General features: G+C 42.3%; 2 protein-coding genes and 1 long non-coding RNA gene across 3 annotated transcripts; 1 reads left to right on the top strand and 2 right to left on the bottom strand.

Moving 5' to 3' along the window:
* Positions 1 to 5,109: 5,109 nt before the first annotated feature.
* Positions 5,110 to 9,416, bottom strand: LOC115666546 (xylan O-acetyltransferase 1-like). The gene is made up of 6 exons (XM_030588286.2): positions 8,975 to 9,416; positions 8,290 to 8,861; positions 8,020 to 8,191; positions 6,921 to 7,120; positions 6,642 to 6,800; positions 5,110 to 5,805 (listed from the first exon to the last, which is right to left on the bottom strand). Exons 1-6 carry the CDS (start codon positions 8,978 to 8,980, stop codon positions 5,457 to 5,459), a joined length of 1,458 nt encoding a protein of 485 aa, XP_030444146.1. The 5' UTR covers positions 8,981 to 9,416; the 3' UTR covers positions 5,110 to 5,456.
* Positions 7,599 to 9,105, top strand: LOC130138586 (uncharacterized). The gene is made up of 2 exons (XR_008816953.1): positions 7,599 to 7,814; positions 7,935 to 9,105. It is a non-coding gene; the product is annotated as an uncharacterized LOC130138586 (long non-coding RNA).
* Positions 9,417 to 12,150: 2,734 nt separating the features above from the next.
* Positions 12,151 to 14,676, bottom strand: LOC115672992 (uncharacterized). The gene is made up of 2 exons (XM_030595007.2): positions 13,539 to 14,676; positions 12,151 to 12,641 (listed from the first exon to the last, which is right to left on the bottom strand). The coding sequence occupies exons 1-2, from the start codon at positions 14,385 to 14,387 to the stop codon at positions 12,288 to 12,290; spliced, it is 1,203 nt and encodes a 400-aa protein (XP_030450867.1). The 5' UTR covers positions 14,388 to 14,676; the 3' UTR covers positions 12,151 to 12,287.
* Between the last annotated feature and the right edge of the window lie 283 nt (positions 14,677 to 14,959).

The raw sequence follows: 14,959 nt of genomic DNA, 5'->3' as shown, positions 1-14,959 counted from the left end.
ACTAAATTACACATTAAATCAAAATTCAGAGACTGTTTATGTCATTATCTCATTCTCTATTTTTTTTCTGCTTGAAACACGCCTTTTGGTGTCTCGGTTCTCTCCCATTTTTTTCTCTCAAAAAAACACTCAAACGCAATGCTAAGTTGAATGCTTCCTGCCGGTCCCTACCAAAAAGCACAAAAGGACGAGCAAATTATGAGGCTAAATGTCAAATAAACTTGTTGGTGTTACTGTTTGCTCCTCGCCAATCGCAACCTCTTCATCAGCACCATTCTTCGTCTGTCATTTGTTTATACAAACTAGCAAATGGTAAATGTCGTGTGGGGGCCCTTTTCCGTTTGGTTCTGCGAATGTCATTGCCAGCTTGAGTCTAACGCGTTTACTACTTTTAGTGCTTCGACTTTTCATCAAATATGCGGAACTTTTGGCTCAATCTCTCTTCCATAAATCCTCCTTCTTGAGTCTAAACTTTGCTCCAAAAGGCTTTGTCCGAAGCGAAATATCGAAAAAGAGGGAATAGCGAGGGATAGATAAGAACAAGAAGAAGAAAAGTGGACTCGCGAGGAAAGAAAAGGTATAAATAAATAAGAGACACGTCTACGAAATACAAAAAGATGTGAATAATACTAAAAGGTAGGCCGCGTAAGGGACAATAGGGTCGAAACCTATGATAAGGAGTGTCTAAGCCAAATGAGAAGTATAAAAAACGCGGCCCTAATTACAATGGCATGCCCTTTTTATCGACTTTTCTCTTTTCGGTTTTGTTTAAAGCTGTGCCATGTGTGAGAGTATGTATTGAACAAGGAAAGTTGAAAGTAGCTTGCCCCTTGCCAGTAAGCCATCTGCAAAATTTTTATACCAAAAAAAAAAAAAAAAGGTTGCGCCCGGAACTATTCGGTCCGGGAACCAATCCACTACGGAACAAGTGATCAAAATAGTTAAATATATACAAGCGTCGGTACTGTGGAGTCAATAATTTGCTTGGCAAATTAAAAATAAAAAGTGCGGGGTTCGTACTTTTTTAAAGCACAAAAATGTATAAATTTGTAGAGAACCATGTATAAGATTGCACCTAGTAATATCGTACCCAAAATCACATAAGTAATATGAAGTAGACGATGTATTGATTTAGTCATCTCGTGATGAAATGAATAGCTGTTTCGGACGGAAATGAATCACTTTCGTGAGTAGGCGATTGTCCACTTATAAGATGTAAATTCATTGAGTGGTGTGGAGGAGTGGTGGTTTGTAGGAGCTGAGATTAAAGTGGATAGAAACCAAGTCTATGACTTCTTGAATGATGGTTTAAGCCGACACTTTGGATTATTCAAGATATGCTAGGAAACAACTGCTTATGAGAATTGCTTTCTAGAGGTGATTCATTTGGAAAAAAGCTAGGAACGGGAAGCGTTTTAATGGGCAGGAGACAGGCCTTAGTGGAGTTGTCCCTATAGGCCAGACAGAGCTTTTCGAGGAGTTTGGAAGGCTTTCAAAAGCTTGTGCCTGTGTTGTGAAGCCCAAGTCCAGTAAAGTAGAAGCAGACCCTTGGGCAAAAAACCCACCAAGGGAGATTGGGTTAAGCTCCATTGCGATGGTGCCTACATGTTAAGGAGACTCCTGGTGCTGCAACAAACATTGTGGCAACTGGCAAGGAGACTCGAATGGAGAGCTGGTGGGAGGAGCTGGAATGTCTCTGATTGCTGAACAACCCCCAGCGTGGTTGAAGCCTGTGGCTGTCTGGCGGGCCATATTGATTGCAGGAGGACCGGGACAATGTTTGAGACGAGACATGTCATGGAAGAGAGAAAAACGTGATCTTCTGTATATGTCAAATGAAGAGTGCAAGGACCCCTATATGTAGGGCGAGAATGTAATTAGACTTAATAACAATTAGTATCAGCTTCAATTAATCTAATCCAAAATAGTAATATATCTCCGACAGCTGCTGGTTTCGCAACTAATCGTGACATTGTTTGTAAGGAGTTGGTTAAGCAGAAAGGCAAATTGAATTGGATTACAAGACTCATTGTTGAACAGATGAAAATGGAGATCGTTTCGTTCCATAAAGTAGAGTTTTTTTTGTTTCTTAGGGAAGTTATGTACGTGTGTTCATCGGGTAGTTTCTACGATTAGAAAGTAGGTGTGTCCTGTGGATTGGGTTTGGAATCCCCATCTTCTGCAAAAGCTCCGTTTGTGTCTGATGTTGCGAAAAGACCTCCATGTACAAATTTTATAACAGAGACGTATATAAAACTTTAGTCAAAAGGTTCTTGTGCTCTATTGTGATGATACATTATTTTAAAAGACAATAAAGAAGCAAGTGCTAAATTTATGTCTCGAGTTTAAACTTATTTACGAAACCCGATTTGATTGGAAGATGTATACAGGAATTCTTGATTGAATGTTTGTTTGAGTCTTGCTGGTAGAGTCCAACCAAGATAAGGCTTTTTAATTTGCTTTAACTATTCTCTTTTGGAACAGTGGCAAATTCGTAAATATCCTAGTTTGACCAAGATAAATACTTGGACTTCTGTTATTGCTGAGAAGGGAGAGCGAAGGCTTTTGGCCATAGAAAGAAGTGGGGCCCAGGGGGGGTAAATTAGAGGAAAGAAAACAAAAGAGAAATATGGATTGGCTTAGCCCTAGGTCGTCCTTTCCTTTGAAGCCACAGCCGCATAGTGAAGGTAGAGTGGGCTCCATCGGCGAGAGTCGTAACCGCACAGCAAGGGAGGATTTCGAGGATGCCGCACAGGGAACTCCACAAAGTCGTAAGTTGAGTTTCTTTTACTTGGCCGTGGGCAGAGCTGAAATATCCGACGTGGAAAATATTTGGGTATATGAACAATTATAATTCTGATTTTTTTATTATAGTGAATTATTTATTGTTGACTCCTCCCGTAAATATAGGTACTAACACTCAGATTAAGTCACGTAAAACTTTAGTGTCCTTTTATTGTTTATCGTTTATTTGTTCGATGTTTTTGCGTTGACTTGAATTGCAGGATTCTATTTAGCTTCCGCATTAAAATTACAACAATTGATATCAAAGCTAAGGATAGGATTTCCTGGATTTTGATTTGGGGCTTTTGCTTATCTGATTATTATCTAGAAATTCTGTTGTTGTAATTATATCTAGAGGGAAAGTAGAAATTGAGAAGTTTTACGGGAGGAACGACTTTGGGTTATGAAATGTAAAGATGAAGGCGCTATTAACAACTCTAAGTTTGGCCAAAACATTGGAAAGCAATTGAGCAATCGATTGTACATGTTGAAAAGATTATTTCAGTTTAGATGCTTTCATGGCTAGTTAGGACTATTCGAAAAGTCAGATGAATAGATGTATTTACTTTAAGAGACTGCAGGATAGGTCTTTGATTTATCTGTTATTATATGTTGATGACATGTTGATATCAGTTAAAAATATGTCTGATATTGATGTGCTGAAGCGGCAATTGAGTGCTGAGTTTGAGATAAAAGATTTAGGTGTTGCTAATAAAACATTGGATATGGAAATTTTGAGTGACAGAACTACATGAGTTTTACATTTGTCTCAATAGAAATATATTGAGAAGATTGTGATATGTTTTAACTTGCATTTAGCGAAATCTCTGAGTACACATTTAGTGAAGCACTTTAAAAGTTATCACCGCAAACTAAGGAGGATGAGGAACATATGTCTCGTGTTCTTTACTCTAGTGTAGTGGATAGTATTATGTAGGCTATGGTATATCACGAGCTGTGAGCATAGTTAGCCATTACATGAAATGTCCTGGTAAAACTCATTAGGAAGTTGTGAAGGTTATCCTCAAATATTTGAGAGGACAACAAACGTTGGTATAGTGTACCAGAGGAATAACAATGGCAGTAAGACTACAGAGTATGTGGATTTGGATCACGGTAGTGACTTGGATAAGTGGAGATCTTTAGTAAGGTACTTGTTTAAGCTTGTAGGTGGTGCTATTAGTTGGAAAGCATCCTTACAGAACCATGTTGCCTTGTCTTCAACCGAGACCGAGTACATGACACTAACCTTTATAGCGAATGAGGCGATATGGCTAAGGGGTTTGCTCTTGGATTTTGGGTTGGAACAGAAAAGTGTTAATATATATCGTGATAACTAAGGTGCGATATATCTGACATATAATCCAGTCCATCACTAGCGAATGAAGCATATCAACATAAGGTACCACTTCATTCTAGATATCTTAGTGAAGGGTAAGGTTGTTGTAAAAAAGATTGTTATAGCGGAGAATCCAGCAGACATGATGACCAAGCATGTTCATTTGGAGAATAGCATGGATGATGAACACTATAACTTGGCCGTTAGGACGTTAGGAGAATAGCATAGATGATAAACACTATAACTTGGCTTCGAACGTCAAGCCAATGTGGATAATTGTTAAATATATATTTCAAGTTTGAACTTATTTATGGAATCTGATCCGATTGGGGGATGTATATCGGAATTCTTAATCGAATATTTATTGGAGTCTGGCCAGCAGCGTTCAACCAAGATAAGAGTTGTTAATTTGCTTTATCTATTTTCTTTTGGAACAATGGCAAATTCGTGAATAACCTTATTTGACCAAGGTAAATACTTGGATTTCTCTTATTACTGAGAAGGAAGAGCGAAGGCTTTTGACCATACAAAGAAAAAGAAAGCAAGTGGGGGCCAAGGGGGTTTTCTTGGCTTAGCCCTAGGTCGTCCTTTCCTTGAAGCCACAGCCACACAGTGAAGGTAGAGTGGGCTCCTTCAGCGAGAGTTGTCAATGCATGGCAATGGAGGATTTTAAGGATGCCGCACACTGAACTTCTCAAAGCCGTGAGTTCGAGTGTCTTTTTCTTGGTTATGGGCAGAGCTTAAATACCCGGTGTGAAAAACACTCGAATTTATGAGTGATTGTAACTTTTATTTTCCGATTATAGTGAATTATTTACTGCTAACTCTTACCATAAACGTAGATACCGACACTCGGACTAAACCACATGAAACTTTATTATCCTTTATTGTTCATCGTTTATTTATTCGATAATTTCGCGTGTTGACTTGAAAAGCAAGATCCTGTTTAGCTTCCGCCTTAAAATTACAGCAGCAAGAACTAAAACTTGAGCAAGATACAATTATGTTCTTCTGTTTTATTCTTTTACAAGATGATGAGTGTTGACAGTCTAAGCAGGAAGATGAAATGGCCGAACTGTTGGGCTTAAGAAAATTTTGCCTTTCGGCCTGAGACAGGAAATCCATTTCATCTCCCGCCTCAGTCACCAGGCTGAACAAAGAGCCGAAGCCGATCATCTAATCCTAGAACCAGAGCAATGGGAAGCTAAGAGATTAAAGAAGGAAGTAAAAGGAAGAAATACACAGGATTAAACAAACAAATATCGAGGCGTGGATCGACACAAATTGCCAAAAAACAGGGGCGAAAAAAGAAAGTATGAATGAAGGTTAAGTGTCAAGAGTGTTGCAAAATGCGGGTGTAAATGAACTCGTTCCACGTGTCGGGCAACCCCGGGAGGCACCAATGGATGCAATCCGCGTAGGTTTGCGGGTCGGCCTGCTGCTCCGGCGTCAGCATCTTGCCTTGACGGATCGTATGCACCGAGGTGTGCGCGTCTTTCCGGTACTCCGAGAGGGTCGTGACGTTCATGAAATGGGTGTGCACTTTCATGGATCGGGTCACGTTGTTGGCGACGACGAGCAGCCTCCGATCCGTTCCCACGTTCGGCGGGGCGGTCGTGTTCAATACCGGCATCGTCTCCCTGGCACATTTGATGCCATCTGGGTTGTCCCAGTCCAAGCTCCTGTTGCATGTCTCAATAATCAGTAATTGAAAATGACCAAATCGAGGACAAAATGGGCATAACGTTAGCTCAACAATCCAACGCAACATGTAATAGTTAAGCAATGGGGTTGGTAACCCACCAAGGATTGTAAGGCAAGCAATCATTGACAAAATGCTAATAATTCTTACAAGTGAAGGACCCACCGTAACCACCTACACATGCTCACCTAAGACATGTGCATGTATATATGGTAAAAGACAACTTTGGGGAGGTGTGTGTTCATAATTAAGGCTTGGATTTAGTGACTTGTGACTTAACACAATCATATCTGATCACCTAGAACCCACACCCATGGAGATAAAGATTAACAAAAAATATTCTCGAGACAAAGAATAATGAGAGACAATTTGAAAGAAGCGAGTCGACAGTAGATATCGATTCTTAATATATATAGGAAATCGGATTGTGAACCGTCACGAATACTACCCAACTCTCGCTATAAAGATTATAGTGCTAGAAGAATCTCTAGAGAGTCAACAGTGACACATGTGGACAGTCATAGAATACTAATATTGTGAGGACTTGGTTCTTGTTTATCAAGGCCAAATATAAACAAGCTTTTCTGAATGATCGGAAGAACAAGATGTTTCTTTAAGCTCCTCTTTGTGACCAATATGGCATTAACATAATATAGTTTAGCTTAATATTTCCTCAGAGAGACATAATTGGAAAGGGGGAAAGAAATGGGTGGAACTGGAATTAACCAATGGCTGCAAGAGAACAGCAAAACAACATGGATATCGAAATTAGGGTTTGATTTTGACGTGCTTGGGCCTGATTGATTAGAGCCTTACTTGATATGGACAGGGGACATGCTGCTGAAGAAGACCGTGGTATGGTTAGGATCCACATTTTGATCCACCCACTGAGCCCATGTCCTTAGCACTCTCCCGTACGCGACCGGCCTCTCGATCTCGTCGTACTCTGTCGCTCCCTCGTCGAACGACCCCCGACTGTTTTGGTTTCGGAACCGACAGTCGAACAATCAGGCACGAGCAAAACTTCAGAATCAATGCATACACGGAAAAAATGGGTGAAAAGGAAAGGACCAGAACACAGAATTGGGTACATACAGGACTTTCATGGAGAAAGTGTTCATCCACCAGATGTAGGTGTTGAAGATGAGGTAGTCCACGCCCTTCCAGTTGCGGCCGTGCTTGTTTATCGACTCGGGCATGATGATGCGGTTCAGAATGCTGTGCATATTCGGGTCGTCCGAGTTCGATTCGACGAGGAATGGCGCCCAGTAAAACTCGATCGTGGCATTATAGTCCTAGACAATGATAAAAAATGCAACAAGAAGAAAGTCAAAACAAACAATCAATCTGAACTGGCCCACATGATTCCAGCCATGTCCCAAACCCTAATCGAGTACTCCTCCATGTGGTCCATTTTTGGCCGACACTCAAAAGAAGTCTCCAATTTGGCCCTGGAATTTCGGCACAATCCATGCACTGAACCCACAATTTTCCTACCAAATTTCGTGTTCGTTTTGCACTATGATTCTCACTCGGACAGCAAAGGAGTCTTAGGAATTCTCGAATTTATGGTCATATATAAGTTTCATATACCTAGTGATTAATAAAAGGTTGCTTGTGCCCTTTTGCAAGGAGGAGCAGGTGGCCGACCACTTTACGTAAATCAGGAAAGGAAAAGGCACAGCGTTAAGGGTTTCCGAGGGAAAATTACACGCCTCGTGCATCGACGAATATGAACAAAAGAAATTTAAAAATGAAGAGCCCCAGCGTCATCATTTGATCATAGGATAAAATTAAATTTCCCACCGAAAATGTCCACGTAATGATATTTATAAATTAAGTAATGGTTGCACCTGCTCATTGTTTTATTACGAACTAATGAAAAACATGGGCCCGCCCAAAAAATATGCCGTCACTCGAGTCAAGAAAAGACAGCCAAGAAATGGTAAGGAATGCCGCCTAGGTATCTCTCCTTGCGTGTGTTCAAAGGTACGAGTTTTAATTTATATTGCCACGCATGATCTTTCCTTTTTGGAGAATAAACATTGACCGCATTAATGGAAACTGATCAAATATGTTTAAACCCTGTTCTGCGGATGACTTTTCAAGTGAAAAATGAAACCTGAATAGTGTCTGGTTGATTGCGGATACTGGGGAAGGCTTTTTTGTTTATGGCGAAATAGAGAGGAGTTACCTCAATTCTGAAGATGTTGCGAGACCCGGTTTTCCTCAAGCTCTTCCTGCCGTGAGGGACGACGGATTGAGCCAAGCACACCATGGACTCCCACTGGTTTCGGTTCAGCGAGTCGCCCACGAACATGAGCCTCTTGTTCCTCAGCTTCTGAAGCAGCAACCTTGGCTTGAACCTTAAAAAGAAAAAAGCAAGAACACCCCATGAATTGGACTCAGGTTCCAAATCAAGAACAACGAAGAGATCATCAAAGTTTTGAAGGAGTTTACTTACTTGGGCAGAGAGCAGTCTCTGGGTTGCCATCTCCAGCTCTGGTACTTGGAGTCCTTCCTTCCATTCCTCATGCAGGTCACTTGTGCCGTGAGGAACTCACACTCGTCTTCTCCGTACAGAGGGTGTGTGACATTGTCAAAGACCCATTGCCCCGTGAAGAGGTCACACTCTTGTGGTGGCAATTCAACCTCTTCCTCATCCTCTTCAATCACTGCCATTTCGATCTTCTGCTCCTCCTCTTCCTCTTCCTTGTTCGGTGATCTTGATTTTGCATCATCAAGAGCCTCCTGTTTTGTTGATCGAGTGCTCCCGGCCAGAGCCTTCTCTGCATTAAGCTTGTTTGGCTCTGACCCTTCTTGGATTTCCTGATTCTTAGGCCATGAGAATGGGAATTCGGCAATCGACTTCACGTCCTCGTTGTACATGAAGACCCCGAACAGGAACATCGAGAACACGACCACAAAGACAGAGAGGTTGTTGCCCTTCCGGCCTCCCCCACCGCCGACCCCCGCTGCTGCATGCTTCATGGCGGCCATCTCGGACGAGAAGAGCTTCGTCTTACGGCGAGGCGGCTGCATGGAAGAAGGGAAAGTTTGAGTGCTATGGTGAGATTGTGGAGGCGAAGAGAGGAGGAAAAATATAGAGAGACTAAATTGAGCATCATGGGTGGAGAGCAGATGCTTACATCCATTAAGTTTTTTGGTTTATTGAGGTTTGGTGGGAAGGTGTTTTCTTCAACAAGACTTGTTAGGGGTCACCGGCTGATGTAGATTGATGAGTTGTCTTTCTCAGAAAATATTATTCCCCGCCTCCTAATCCACGGCTAACTACTCCATCTTGATCAAACAAGAATCGCCAGAGAGAGAGAGAGAGAGAGAGAGAGAGAGAGAGAGAGAGAGTGGATTCTAAGCTTTGAGCAGTTGGTCCTTTTTACAAGTTTGCTTCTTTGTTGCTGATTTGGACTTTGGACACAAGTAGGAAGGGTTGTGGCTGTGGCTTTGCTGGGTCCTCTTCTGGGCAATTGTTGCTGCTTCTTTATGCCTGTGATATTCTAGGAGAAGCTTCGATTCAATGGTTACAGGTTGTAAGGTTCTAATAACTTATTCGCTGATTGTATATTGAAGATTCTCTCTCCCGTGGAATAAAAAAGTCAACCGTTGTTTCACATGGTATCTATCTTCGTGAGGGTTAGTGGTTCAACGGCTGAGACTTTAGCGCTTGACTCTGAGTCATTTAAGGGTCGTTCATGTGATCATGCGGTGGCTCTACCCAAGTCAGAATGAAACTTCTACAGATCCTTTAGGACTTATCTAGCTGCTTTTGGCTCAGAAGTTACATTTAGAAATCATTTCCTCTAGTTCGTGACAACAAGTGCTGAAAGAAAAATAAGGCTGAACACTTTCATTCATGGGATCACATCCACTTTTCAGTGCGCGATTTGCCGATCGCACTGCTGCTAAAATAAACTGATCATCACAGCAAGTCAACCATAGAAGAGTATAATCATGTGATCCTTAGCTTTACAATTTGCACTTGATCATCTTCGACAGTTCAGAGTGCTTATACTGGACTTATTTGATGAGGGATTCTTGCGGGATCTGGGATCGAACGGATCCGAGTCAAAAGGCACAAATCATTTTGTAGGTTAAATGATGATAGGCTTAATCTTCGCTCAAGTGGGTGTGAGTCAAAAAGTCATCTTGATCAACTTTCGATCTCTCTCCCGACGAAAAAAGCCCCATGTGGGAATTGATCTTTCTTTTTCCTCAACAACTTTGATCATGACTTCGATCCATCGTCCAGCTCTTTCTCTAATCGTCGGCATAATTTTTAAGAGCCAAAGGACAGAGACCAAGCCTAGGACAATTAGTAATAACTTTATGTTTGAGAGAAGTAAAAGCCAAGGAACCTCTTTCTTCAATGTATTGACTACACCAACAATGATGTTGCTGTACTTGCCGGATCACGAACCTATTTTGCCATCTCGCTGGGGCCATTTTTTCCCATCCGACGTGTTAGTTTGATGGGTGCAACATCGCTTTTTTTCCAAGGCAAGGCAACTTACACAGACAAAGTGTGGAGAGTGTTCATGTGCCTTTCTCAGGTTGTCAGTTCACAACAGCAACAGGGAAAGATCATTCTCATATCAGAGTCATTGTTCGGTTTGCCTCTCTCTTTCTCTAGCTTCTGTGCCCCTCTTGTCAAGTTATGTTAATGCAAATATCATCCATACATGTTCCAACCATACGTCATCGCGCTGCATGATTAATTCATGTGGCCAAGATGTGTTGCTTTATCACTTTCGCTTCTCTTGAAAACGAGCTCGATTCTCTTCAGATTTCGTGTACGCAGGGTCCGGCGAAAACGAATCTCATCTCTCTCAGAAGCACTTCTGATGTTTATTTCCCGACATTTTTCGTGTTTAATCATCGTCATCTTTCCGAATAACTACACGCAAAAGTGCGATCGAGGGACAACTAGGAAAAGGAAATCGTCAGCTGGACACACAAAGCTGTCATCTGGTGCACATTGTACGGAAACCATTAAAGAAGAAGCCTGTTAGAACGTGGGATTATATAATCTTTTGTAAGCTGACATATTTTAATTTTCTGTTTGCTATTCTAGGACGAGCAAGTGACTAACCGCTAGTTGACTAGCTATATTCTAAAGTGTCGGTCGCGTTTGTTTGTGTAATCTCCTTCATGTCTGGGTTCCTTCTTCAATCACGTTATAAACCACCAAGCAGGTGCAATTTCCCTTTCACCACGACAGCTACTTCCCACTTTGGCACTACAGATCACGTACACATTCGGGTCAATTGGGTATGGTTGCCACAACGAGGGCCGATCCATCTCCTCATGCAACAAGAAATTACCTAAATTACCACAGGGAATTGCTATGTGAAGTCATCCGCACAGAGAAAGAAAGATTGCATAAACAGAGTACTTTTCTCTGCACTAAAACAGGGAAAAAGCCCGCCTTGTTAAGTAAATGGAGCTAGAAGGTTTTGATGGTCCGAGGCAATTTACAACTTCGTGGGACTATCTCGTCCCGTGCGCACGAGACTAATCAAGATGTTCCCAGGTGACAAGATTGACCCGGTCGAGCTTGGGAAGGAATTGGTAGCGGAGAATGCTTCAAATTTGATGTCGCGCTTGTTCATGTGACGTGTTCAACATGCAGTACGTTGTTATATATGCTCATGGGCCTGAATGTACGGCAGCCCATCGAGAAGACGGACAGAGTTTTGCATGTCCGGCCCAGCCACTCACCTCGCTGTCTGAAATTCTTCAAATCCCAGTTTGAGAATTTATTTTGGGCCTTCGAAAGTAACAAATGTAGATCAAGTTTGAGAATTGTCCACCTCTTCTTAGGGTTTAATTCAGCTCTTTAGTGATCGATCTCTCGAGTGATCACTAGAGCAAGTGATTTCTTGCAGATATAGTTTAATAAAGACCGAGGGACAAAATTACTAGCTAACACTGACTGATAGAAAAAGAAATTATGTTAGTGAGGAGGGTTTTTGGAGCACTATTATAATATAATGTGTTTTCGTCGAAAAATAACACGGGGTATTGAACGTTATGGCTTGAATAATGCGCATGGAGTATCATATTCTCTCAAAGACCAGTAAAAATTATGACCCATATGTTTCTATCTTATGTCACAACTTCTAGTAATATCTACACTCGTTTTCCAAGTATCAACGAGCAGTCTTTCATATAAATTTGGATAGCTCCTCATGCTGCCAATCCAAAATAACCTTCAAAATCATTATGTCTATGTAAGTCAAATTATGATCCTAAAAACTATATGAATTTTAACATGAGATGGTTGTTTATTCTACTCTACTTTTCATCATTTTCAATAGATAATTTGGGGGATTGCGAATTGCAAATTAAAGAGCATTCTCCAGCATCCCTTAACAAGAAAAGGGTTTTCAAGGGGGGCAAACAAACAAATAAATAAAGAGCATGAATGAAGAGATGCATACGATCTCAAGAGTTAGTAGTAATGCGGTATCTGTCGAGCGGGTCTTTGGGCGAAGAAATGACTAGGCGCTCATGATACACCCTCCATGCATAGTCCTCGAACGAGAACAATCTGAACATCACCTTTTCTTTGTCACTTGCATTAATGGTTTCTTCTCCTTCTTCTCCTTCTTCTTGATCAACATCATCTTGGTCATGGACGATGACTTTCTGCAGAGGAAGAAGGGGAGATACTGTGCTTTCCAGAGGAAGGCTCAGGAGCAGCGACATGGTTATGGTGCTTGATGGCTTGCTACTGTTGCCCTCGCCACATGCCACCGGCCTCCCTCTCACCTTCTTCAGCTTCCCATTGCTCCACACCTGCCATTTTTATGTACTTGCATATGGTGAAAATTTGGATTGATCGAGCCGTGATTTTATGCAATATTCGTGTTATTGAGAAGGATCAATCATGTCCCGATAAAGATTAATTGATCAGACGCTTGAAAACCCACGAATAATATCAAATAGTATTGTCCAAAGGAATAACATCGCACTTCACCTTTTTGAGATGTTGATTTTCACGGACGAAGGTCCAAATCAAAGGGGGCCAATTGAGACTTGCCAGCTTAATTAATGTGGAAAAAATCTTATGACAAAATGACGTCACGAATGTGCATTTATATGGTCGGGATTCTTCTCTCTATTCGGACAAATGAAATCGCTACGTACCACCTGCTGATGCACAAAGCTCCAATTATTTTATGATTGTACGAATGCGTGCCAAAAAATTGACAACGCTTGATCGATGGATTGCCAGGAATTTCAAATTCCAGCGTCCATCAAGCAAGAATTCCTCTTCCTCGTGGGGCCTCATTTCTTATTCATTAATCCCACCATCTTGTCAAGCAGCCTCTATCTATCATTCTAATATTGAAGCGTAGGTTTCCTTCTTATCATTATAGCAGGCTATATTTGAACAAAAATCAAGATCATACATTATTGAGAAAAGGGTTTTCCGAAATTTTCCCATAAATAAATCCCCGATATAGAGAAATGACGAACAAAATACGACACGGAATGATATGCTATACTTCATCTTCTCAGCTAATTAAAATGACCCGACCCGTTTTTACCCAGTTCACCTACCCCAAAATTGGCTGGACGATCGAATTAAGTAAATTCTAATCCACTTCAATGAGTCATATTAGTTTGAAGACGGAAAAATCCATCTGCAATGAAAATGAAAGCGATCACGTATAGTTAGGTAGGACTCACCTGAGCAATGTCACCGATTGCAACCATCAAAGAGCCGGCCTCCGGCGACACCGTGACCGTGCCCGAATCCGCCAACAGAGAATATTTCTGGGTCCTGATTTGGTAGCTCAACCCGACTACGAACGGGTAAAACCCGCCCGGCATGACCGCTCTCTGGTGACCCTCGTCGGAGCAGCCCTTCGATATCCACATCAGCGAACAGACCCGGGTCGGATCCGCCTTGACCGGGTTCTCGAACCCGATCGCCCGCGACATCCACTCTATTATCTCACAACCCACTTTCTCCATCGCAAGAGCGAGCTCACGCAGCGATTCTAGCTTCAGCTCGCTTGACTCGGAAGAGCAGGAACACAGCGAATCTAAACAAAACCACTCGCCGAGTCTGTCGTCGTCTTCGTCACGTTCGTATCCGAAAGGCCAGTTCTTCGGGAAGCACAGCTCTTTCTGGTCAAGGGCGAGGTCGAAGAGAGCAAGCGACTCCGACTCTGCCGAGCGAGCGAGTTTCGAAGATATCGGATGACCGGTCATCTGGAAAAACCCCGCAGATGAAGCCGACCAGAGGTTCTCGAAGAAAGAATCGTCCCTCTCATCCGAGTAGGACACGTTCGAGATGGCGGCAGGGGCGGCGGAGTTGGGTTTATTGTTGGTTGTGGTTGGAGAGAGGCGACTGGGGAGAGAGAGAGCGGGCGGGAGGCGGTGGATGAGCCGCGAGAGGAAGTCATCGGCGGCGGCGGCGGCGGAGTCCGTCCCGGCGGCGGCGGGGACAGCCGACGGGGTCGGCGGCGGCGCCGAGGTGGCGCCGTACATGTCCGGGAAGTGGCGGTGCTGCTCGTGAGCCGAAGATGCCATGTTGACGATGATGACAATGAAGGGTTTGAGGTAAGCACAAAATGCGTTGAGAGAGATCAAAAGGCCGATGACTTAAGAGTATGATTTTTATACAGGGTCAATATATAGTGGGGGAGGGGCCTTAATATCGCACGTGTGCAAGAGGCAAAGTTTAATTGTGTTTAGTGAGCCAAAAATTTGATTAGTGGAAAAGTATTTAATTTAGAGAAGCTGTTTAGGGAGGTGATGAGCTGTCTTGAAGAAGGTTGCCAAAATCATGTCACCTGGCAAATATGAGCTTGCGATATTTAGAGTATGGTATTTTTGCCGCACTTAGACCTAGACATGGAAAGAAAGATCCGAAAGCCAGACAACCCAATTTGCTAGGGCATCATATGGATTTAAATGTGAGTTATTTCGATTCATACGTAGCAAGAGTTGTAACGGCAGCTTTGATTTGGACATATAGAACTATATCGATCGTCCCGCGCGAATGTAATTAATTAGGCGCGTGGAATCTATATGAAATCTACCGGTTCTGATTGATATGTATGCGTGACACTAAGAGAAACTAAATTTTTGATGTGTCCAAA

The sequence above is a fragment of the Syzygium oleosum genome, unplaced genomic scaffold (assembly GCF_021117445.2).
Source record: "Syzygium oleosum isolate NSW1041296 unplaced genomic scaffold, Sole_v2.1 Sole_v2.07, whole genome shotgun sequence".
Lineage (NCBI taxonomy): Eukaryota > Viridiplantae > Streptophyta > Magnoliopsida > Myrtales > Myrtaceae > Syzygium > Syzygium oleosum.
This window is presented reverse-complemented; position numbering and strand designations above follow the sequence as displayed.

What these genes read in the sequence shown, in the direction of transcription:
- LOC115666546 (XM_030588286.2), bottom strand. An exon ending in AGAGACTGCTCTCTGCCCAA is followed by an intron (nt 8,192 to 8,289) that starts GTAAGTAAACTC and finishes TTTCTTTTTAAG; the next exon opens with GTTCAAGCCAAGGTTGCTGC. An exon ending in ATGTCCCCTGTCCATATCAA is followed by an intron (nt 5,806 to 6,641) that starts GTAAGGCTCTAA and finishes GACATGCAACAG; the next exon opens with GAGCTTGGACTGGGACAACC.
- LOC115672992 (XM_030595007.2), bottom strand. Translation starts at nt 14,387, where the DNA reads ATGGCATCTTCGGCTCACGAGCAGCACCGCCACTTCCCGGACATGTAC. An exon ending in CAATCGGTGACATTGCTCAG is followed by an intron (nt 12,642 to 13,538) that starts GTGAGTCCTACC and finishes TAAAAATGGCAG; the next exon opens with GTGTGGAGCAATGGGAAGCT.